The following is a 9,243-nucleotide window of genomic DNA, read 5'->3' on the forward strand; positions in this document are numbered from 1 at the left end:
GTAGGACCCAAGCCACATCCTTTAAGATGTATAAAAACTACAGGTGGGCTGTTTCGTTTGTTGCTTGCCTTCTTTCTGTCTTTCATGCATCTCTGCATCTCTTACCTCCTTCTGGAAACTTACCATTGCAGTTAGTTCTGGCACTTTGGCAAGGAGAGAGGGCTGTCATGACTGTACAGCTCTGATTTTAGAGAAAGTTTTAGGCAAAGATTTTAAATGTAGGTCTTTTCCTCTGAAATTTACCTTGGGTATGAAGCATATTACGTGTAGTTATGACAGGGTATTTACACTGACCATCCCCCATACCTATGGAGTATGAGTGTGGGGTATAGTTTGTTAATGCTTAATAAAATCCCCTTGTAATAAAATACATGAAGGATGTGTGTCTGGGTTTATGTCACTTTCATATGAAGGCCTTGGTTATAAAACTTGGTAAGCTGGGTCAGCTAAGAACTTTTTTTTAAAGATGATAGGTGGGATGAGTTGTGCTAGGCAGAAGACAATGTATTTTCTGCCTCTAGAGGAAGCAAAATTAGTGGACTTGTTGGGTATGTGGTTTTGTAATCTGAATAGCTGTACAAGATTTAACTAGAAAGGTTATTTGTGTCTATAGCAGTGTGCTGCAAGCTATATTTAACTAGAAAGGTTATTATTAACTAGAAAGGTTATTTGTGTCTATAGCGGTGTGCTGCAAGCTCCTTTTGGTCTAGTTGCCAAGCATTCAGCAGAGGATGTGACATGACCCATAGCTGTAACTGCTGCTAAAGAGGCTTTAAAGTGCTCAGGTGAGCTCGTGTCCCTAGTCTTCAGAAGGTTCCCCCCACAAAGTAACCTTGCTCCTTCCCATGGGGGAAAGGACAGGCTATGGCCCCTTTCCATTGGGGCTCTTTCCATACAGGGCCATAGTAGTGGTACTAAAAGATGGAGGAGTGATGCTGCATTCTTGTAGACCTCACCCAGCCTTTACCACCCTTGCAAAAAATGCTGCTGTTTTCTGTGAATAGGAGGAAAAGACAGGGGTCTGCAAGCTTGCTGGTAAATTCACATGTTTTCTACACAGCAGTCTTCAAGCAGAATCGTAGAAAAGATTGCAGTTGAAGTCCCTTGCTCTAGATTTTTAATAAACAGTACTTACTGAGATTGATACAATTCTAATAAAATCATCTCTTCGGCAATACATGACACGATTAAAGTATTTCTCTGCTGTCAAGAGTTTGCATGTACAGTCACCATTTTAAAGGAATTATTTCTGGAATATTTTCCAGACCTTTGGAAAAAGTTGGGAGGTTTGTGGTTTCTGCACAATGGTAGTTGTGGGGACCTGAGGTTTTCATATAGTGACGGGAAGATCTCTGCTTTCCAAAACAAAACAAAAAACATTGTGACCTCTGGAAAAAGAAGGTTAATAAGACTCAAGTATCACTAAACTGAATTTCCTTTTGCTGAGAAAAACAGCCAGTTAAATTTGAAAGGCTACCATGGCTACCAAGATGTCGTCTTCTTGTCTAGCTTGGTAAAATCTTTATATGAAGTTAAGAGCTCATGATGTGATGGGGGAAGGTGGGCCATTGAACAACATTGAGCTTTTCTGCTCTGTTTTCAGTATGAAATGAATATAGATCAGTGTCCTTTGAATGGTCTGTTCTAATACATGCTTTTTCTTCTCATCCTGAAAAATGAATGTATGCTGTGAGTCAGTACACACACATGTGCATAGAAGTCCTTCTGCCCAGTCTTTTATTTTTGTTCATTAGGGTACCAGTCATTTCAGAACTCTGAAGGTTTTTTGATAAACAAAGAAGTTAAAAATCTGTCAGTGCACTCCCTGATCACTGCAAAGTACTGTTTTGTTCTCCAAGCAGCTGTTAGCTCACAAAACTGCTTACAGCACTTACTTTCTTTTCCCAGGGAAGAATCTTCCATCCCCAGTAAGAAAAAATTATGCTCAGCTCATCAGTCATTAATACTGAAGGTCCTGAGTTAAAACAGTTCCTATAATCCTAAAGAAATATCTGCTGCCTAAGAGAATGCTTAAGTAGAAGAATCAGTCACCTGTAAAACAAGTTTTTCTAAAATGGAGGTTTTGTTTGAGTCTTATTCTCTGTCCAGTAACCAAACATTTCATTTTATTGCAGGAGAGTGCATGTGCAAAGTGCCTTTTCAAGTGCTGTTTCTGCTGGTTTTGGTGCCAGGAAAGTTGCCTAAGATACTTTAACCAGGTACACTCTATCATTTGTCCATCTATCAACCATCTGCATACGTAGTCTAGAAACCGCACGTGCGTGCTAGCTCCATTTAGCACAGCTAAAGCAACATCCAGAGCATGCCAGCCAAAGCTTTTTGCTGGCCACCTGAACTAAACAAACAAAAAAAGTCTTCAGATGTAGATGGAACCTGTTGCAAAGAAACAGGGAATTGACAAACATACAAGGTGCAAGATTTTAGAAAACTTAATACAGCTTGAGATAGCACTTTCAGAGGGCCACTTGCTATTTCTGTAGGTAAGAAGACTTAACGTTTTGTTGTGTTAGACAGGCTACTGAAATATCAAGGGTCCAAGTGGAAGGAAGCAATGAAGAAGAAAGAAACCCACCTGGAGATGTGTCATTAAACTAGATACAGTATTTTCCACCTGAAAGTCCTGAATAAAGAAACTTGACCTCCTGGCTGATTTCCATTATCAATATATCTGGAAATATGATCCATGATGAAAAAGCCAGATGATAAAATATTCTCTCTCTTTGAAAGACATCTTTTTTTTGTTAGCAGTTTTGTTTCAAAAGTGTTTTTATTGGAAATGGATGATTCTGACATACAGCAGTTTTTCAGATACTTGACTCCTACTTTTTCTTTCCTGATCCTTTTCTCCAAATGTTTTCCAGTTCTATATACATCATTGAAAATAGTTAATTTTTCTCTTTTTCGGTCCCCTTTTGTTAATTCTGGTGATTGTGGTATTCTTAATGTGAAAGCAGATCAGATGTTCATGCTGACTCCAGACTCTGACTGTTGTGTTCTTTGTTCTCCTTGCTGAGTGTAGTAGCGAAGTAAACAAGACAATTCTGATAACGAATCTGACTTCTCCTATAAAGTAGGTGCATGAATTAAGTTTAATCTTGGACAAATACTAAGAGAAAGTTTTTCATTTAGTTCAGCCTAGATTAAATACTTCTGCAGTGAAATCTCTGGTTCTAAACAATTAATTTTCCAGACTTACATTTTTTAGGTAGATCTTATGGTCACTGACTTGATGAGGAATCTCGTTTTGACTCCAAGCTTTCCATTTCTAGTCACCCTTTCCTCTTGGCTTCCTGCCTTTCAGAGAGATAGCCAGCATCCTAGTGTTTACTTTCTCCAGCTGTTGTATCCTATGTGTTTGTTAAAAGAAGAATTAATTACTGTGATGTTCTTCCTTTTGTTTCAGAAGGCTGTATTGTAGCTCTTGCTCCCTTAAAAGATTTCCTGTTTCCTAATCTATTGTAGGCAGATTTCTGTTTTTTGTACAAGTTGTGGTTTTTAACCTAACAATCATAATACCATGTTTACTGTTAGGTAATTGTTTGTTTGAACATCTTTTTGGCAAAGATCGTGGTGTTACACGTGCTCCAAATCCAAGGCAATTTGGGTGATGGTTAGAGAAGAAGAAAAGTAAGAACACGCTGTAAGATTTTAATAGAAAATTTATCTGTATGAAGGGGAAATGTTGGTCTCAGATTATTGCATTTCATAGAATAATTAATTTTTCTGTATAGTTGTTCCTTTTTTTCCTATAAAGAATGTATTCAAGCCTATTTCTTAAAAAAATATTTTGACTAAGATTGAAAATCTTCATCTTCAATTTTGTAAAACTATGGCTAAATGTAAAAAAGAAAATTAAAAAGGGGTAAAAAAGACAAGTCTTCAGTTTTAAGCAGTTTAACATATGGCTTGAATAACAGAAGTACTGAACTCTTAAGAGCTCTTACTGAGATCAGTAAAAGCTGCTGGGTACAGCCTTGAAATTTTACATAGGTGTTGAACACGGACTTGAGAGCATGACTTGGGAGGGGTTAAGGATTTGCTTGTACCTATGTTTCTAAAATTTTAAAGTATTTTTTAGTTCAGATTTTGATTTTTATGTGAGTTGAAATTACTGAAATGTGGAACAGCTGATTGTAAAAGTTGTTCCAAAGCTCATTGTGTGCGTTAACATTTCTTACTATATTTTTGCCTTTTATTCCAGCATTACTTTCACTATAGTAATAAGCGTATAATTACCTGAAACTCTAAAAAAAAGAAAAAAGCCTTCCCCATCACTTCTGCATTATTTTCTTCAACCTCTTTTTATAATGCTTAGATGATTTAAATTCTTTCTGCTGCTTCGTTCACAAGTTTAATCAGAGTTAAACAGAGCCCCTTGTGTTCCCTCTGGGAGACTTGCAGATGAGAAACAGGTGCTGGAGGACAGAGCGTGAGCTTCTTTCTTCCCATGCAGTGTCAACTAGGTGCTGTTTTGTTATCAGAGTACTTTTTGGGCTGAGGTGCTATCTTTCAGGTAGGATTTAACACTTCTTTTGATAGTTGCATGAATCCTTGAAGTGACTCATTCTCAGCAGACTCAGCTAAGTTTTGTTCAGCTCTACCGGAACTTAACTGAAACTGGGCCAAGAAGGTACCCAGTCATCTTCCCATCATGACAGAGTGCTGCTCTAGATGCTGACATTGCTGTATTTCCAGTGGCGATTGTTGGAGGAAGAGTAATGTAAACCCAGTATCCTGTGCAGATTGCAATGTGGATAATTACATTCTGCCTTCCTAAATTTCTCTTGGATTTGCAACTGGATCCTGTGCTAAACTGCGGTGTAGTGTTGCTATGTGCTGTTAAACAGTTCACTCCTTAAGCTGTTCCATTTTAGTCATGGGCAAAGTGATTCATGTGTGTGTATAATCCATTAGTAACAATTGTAAAGCACTCTGGGTTCTATCTGGATGAAAAGTGCTTTGTGAGTATAAAGTCATTATCCTTACTTGACAGTTCTGTTTGCCAACACTTGTCAGAATTACCACAGATTTTTCATCTTCTGGCTCTGATAGTTTCAGTATGTTCCAGATAAACATATCCAATCATTTCAAGTAAAATCTGGGAGACTGAAATTTCTCTTCCGTAAAAAGAATATACTAGTTTTTTAATGTGGTTTGGGAGCTACAAGGTTTTGTCTGTCTCCTGCTTTCTTAAATTGTAGTGGCAGTCTTAACTTTTGATGCATCAAAGCACTTGCTTTTTTTTTTTTTTTCTTAAATAATTTTGTTGCAGTGACTTTTTTTAAACAATATATCTATTTCAGGATAGTTTTGCTTTTCTGTATCTGCTTTGGGTTCATTTGCAGCCAGTTGGCAAGTAACCGCTCCAAAGTGCAGCACATGGATTTCTGAAAGAGTTGCTGAGCAGTATGTGGTTTCTCTGTTTTCAACAGCACAGTTACTTGCAGTGTAGCCTTTCGGGCCCTGTGGTAGCCATTACTGAAGTTGGCAGCTTGTTAGCCTGCATTTGCTGGTACTGAGACCCTTCACTGGTACTGAAAGCCAGCAACTATCTCGTGTAAAGAAACAGAAGCAAGTCTGTCTAATGGTCACATATCCATGGTAGTTGGTTGTCTCTTAAACTTTGGATGGAAGCCTATCGGGAGGTTGCAGTTAAATGCCTTGTGGAGAAGTGACCTAGATAAAATGAAAATTCATGCATGCTAATATAAGTACAGTTCTCTGCACTGCCAAATACATTGTGCATCACCCCATCAAGTACTTCTTTTTCCTCCCTAAACCCAATATTTTATTTTAATGTTACTGGCAAATTTTTTTCTAGATATTAAAATAAATTTTCAGTCATCTTGGAAATACAGTTGGCTAAAATGTCAGTTTTCAGTGAAATTGCATTTTAAATATGTTTGTTTTCCATTTAGAGGCTTTATGTATGTGATAACAGGAAATAAAATTCCTTAAGTCTTTAGTTGCTCTCTAGGCTGAACCTTGTAGGGGATAGAGATGAACAAGGCTGACTAATTCTTGCTTTGATACCTTTCTACTCTCCCCTATCCCATTAAAGAAAAGAAAGAGAGAAAGAAAATAAAAGGCAATGAAGCAAGTGATCAATAATTCGGTGCTTTTAAGCAGACCAATTTATGAACAACTCTCTGGAAATGTTCAGTTTGATTTTATTTCAGAAATCCCAAATGAGAACATTGTCACACTAACTGCAGAAGTCACTGTAAGCAACTCCAGTAATGATGTAAACATGACGCAGTGGGCACTTTAAGTGCATGATCCTCATGGTCCAGCCCCTGTGGTTGGAGTCCCAGGTGTGGCAGTGTGATGCTGCAGGAAAGGACACCCAGCAGCCCTCCAAGGAGAAAGTTGTGTTGGTCCTACCCACTGGATGACAGCCATGGAGGGAGTAGATGACACACAGAGTAGGAAGCAAGGACAGTTGAAGGACAAATTATTTTTTTTCCATTAAGTCCAGACTGCAAATGTAAGGTGTAATGGAAATGAAGGAAAGGTGGATTCTTGGTAAAATTTGGGAGGCTATTGAAGGGTTTCTTACAGATGGTGATTAGTCTAAGAATAAGAAAATAACCTTTTATTAGTGATGTGCTTATTGGTTGGAGGTGGGGAGGGAGAATATTCTCTATGTGTTTGTCAACCACAGGACAATAGCCTTTAGTTAACAAGGCTGCAGAAATGGCAGATTCAGTCCTGGAAGGTAGGAGATGGAATACTTGCACCAGAAAGAGGGGGATAAACACCATTGTACATGTTGCTGGTTAGGTGTTCAGGCTTATCTCACAGGAGGGGACTGAAATATTCTAGTGTGTCTACTTTGACAAATAAAGAGTAAGAGCAAACCTATTAGCCATTTATGAGTATGTCAAGAAGAGAAACAACAGGGAGGGATAAGAGCCAAGAAAAGATCAGCAGAAGAATAAGTAGATGTAAACTGTTCATGAGTAAATGTCTAGAAGTTGGAAGAAGGTTCCTAAGGATCAGAGGGACAACTGTCTGGAATAGTTCCAAATGTAAGGGCTGGCAGAGGGAAAAGCCCTAAGTAGTTTAAAGAGGGAGCTTTCCACTTGAGAGAAGAAATTGTATAATGTGCTCATCCGAAATAGCCAGGGACTGGAGTGGCTGAAAGTCCCTTCCAGTCTTACATGTCCTCATCTCTTCAGTGGGGCCTCTAGGCCCATGTTGCTCTAATTTCCCACCACTACCCGAGAGACATGATACAGCTTTCTCACCAAGTCACTAACAGCTGTACAGCAGCCACATAAATGTCATTCCCTCTTGCTACCGCTGGATTTTGTTTTCTGAGGGGATTCCCCTGACAGCTGTGACACTTGCAAGCTAAGACACTTAGAAGTCCAGCCTGAGCTGCACAGTGTCGCACTGGGTGTAGGTAACCAGGGCAGCCCCCAAGAGAGTTGGCAGCAACAAGATCAGATCAGGCTGAAAATACCAGCAGAGCAGAAAAAGCTGAAGTGGGATGTGAGACCAGCGTGTCTCCTGTTTCTTTTTTAAGATGATTCTGTTGCTATGGCAATCCTCTCTTCCCCAAGCTCGTTTTATTAAGGCAAGTCTTAGAATGGAGGACTGAATTCAGCTGTTACACAAAGTAGCAATTATTCTCAACAATTGGGGAACTTATGGCCTGGATGTGAGCCACAGCGCCTTTCTCATGAAACTAGCAGGTCAATTTTTCCAAGACCCTTGACATTCTGTGTTGTGAGGCACAGAAGGATGTATTCTTCAAATAGCTTTTTTTTTTTTTTCATACTGTGGTATTTGGGAATATGTAAACATTCACATTCCTTATTTATTCATCCTGACACTGAGAAATTAGTGTCTAGTTCCCAGGACCCAAGCCAGAGGAGGCTTGTGTTCTTCACAAAGGTGGTGGTACAGTACCAGCTTGCTGGTACAAGGATAAAGACTGTTCCTGACCCGCTATCTCCCACGCTTCCTGTTCAATGCTGTGCGATCAATGACATTATTAGAAAAGATAAAAAGCATAATAGCTGTACTGGGCCAGACTGAGTCTCTGTCTAGCTCAGTATCCCATCTCCAACAATAGCTGTGAGTGAAGGCTAAGGTAGAACAAGTCCCAGTGCTGTTTCTGAATTTGTTTTCAGCCTAAGGACTTCTTGAGCTCAGTATGTTTTCTGTGTGCTTAATAACTCAGTGGATTCCTTTTCTCTGAACTTTCCCAGTCTCCCTTGAGGTCAGTGAACTTGTAGCAGCTAAAGCATCCTTTGTCCAGCAGTTCACAGTTTATAGACTTACAGTGAGAAGAAATACCATCTTTTTTTCAAGTTTGTCTCCTACTACTTCATGTGGTCCTCCCCCTGCCTAGCTTTTGTTCTGGAAGAAACAGTGAGCTGTCTAACCCTACCTACCCTCTCTGCATTTCTCATGATTTTGTAGCCCTTTACTGCATCCTCCTTCAGTCATCTATTTTCCAGACAGAAGAGCCTGGTGTATTCAGTTGTTCCCCAGACAGAAGACATTCCATACCTTTTGGATCATTCCTGCTGCCCTTCTCTCAAACATTTTCAAGTCCGCTAAGGCTTTTGTGCATGGGAAAAGAGAATATATTCTGTAGAAAAACACACATTTAAATAACCTGTTACTAAATGATAGCAGGTTCTTAACTGACCATGGCCTGCCATCTTAGCCTTTGCAACTATCTTTTCTTTGACAGGAATTGGGTTGTTGCACATACCCTGCAATGGGAAAATTAATGGGATACCTAAGCTTCTTAGTCCAAAACGATTTGCAAATATTGGTAATAGCTTACATGTTCTTTGTATTGAACTTACGTGTTCTTGAACTTACTTCAATATTCTTGAACTTACGTGTTCTTTGGTGGGTAAGAATGAGAAATCATTTGAGATCATTTCTGTGCAACTCTGAGTTTTGTGTAAAGATACATTTGCTTAAATGTTAGACATGTATTTTGTTAGTTAGAACATGTAGATTTCTATGTGGCTGGGTGGGATCAGGGTATGGGGTCTGTATGGGAAACTTGAGAATAGTGAGGAAATTGTATGGAGCCACAGTCTAGGCTGAACAAGAAACCCTTCAAATACCTTTTTTTTCTTTTTTTTTTTTTTTTTTCTCCCTCAGAAATGTATTTTTGCCAAAAGGTAGAGATCACTTGGCTAAGTCCTCCATTTATACTAGTCACATTCTTGCTTCACCTGTGTCAATGAC

At 39.1% G+C, this 9,243-nt stretch overlaps 1 protein-coding gene across 2 annotated transcripts in view; it reads left to right on the plus strand.

The window, feature by feature from the left end:
* The window catches only part of SLC44A3 (solute carrier family 44 member 3), a 44,382-nt gene that overhangs the window by 26,685 nt on the left and 8,454 nt on the right, over positions 1-9,243 (plus strand). For both annotated transcript variants that reach the window (XR_003398910.1, XM_026853696.1), the window contains exon 12: positions 2,136-2,219. Coding sequence is in view for 1 of the 2 variants with exons in the window: in XM_026853696.1 (XP_026709497.1) it covers positions 2,136-2,219 (84 nt within the window). In the remaining variant the exon portion in view is untranslated. The remainder of the gene's footprint in view (positions 1-2,135; positions 2,220-9,243) is intronic.

Source organism: Athene cunicularia, assembly GCF_003259725.1.
Source record: "Athene cunicularia isolate RWA chromosome 8 unlocalized genomic scaffold, athCun1 chr8_part1, whole genome shotgun sequence".
NCBI lineage: Eukaryota > Metazoa > Chordata > Aves > Strigiformes > Strigidae > Athene > Athene cunicularia.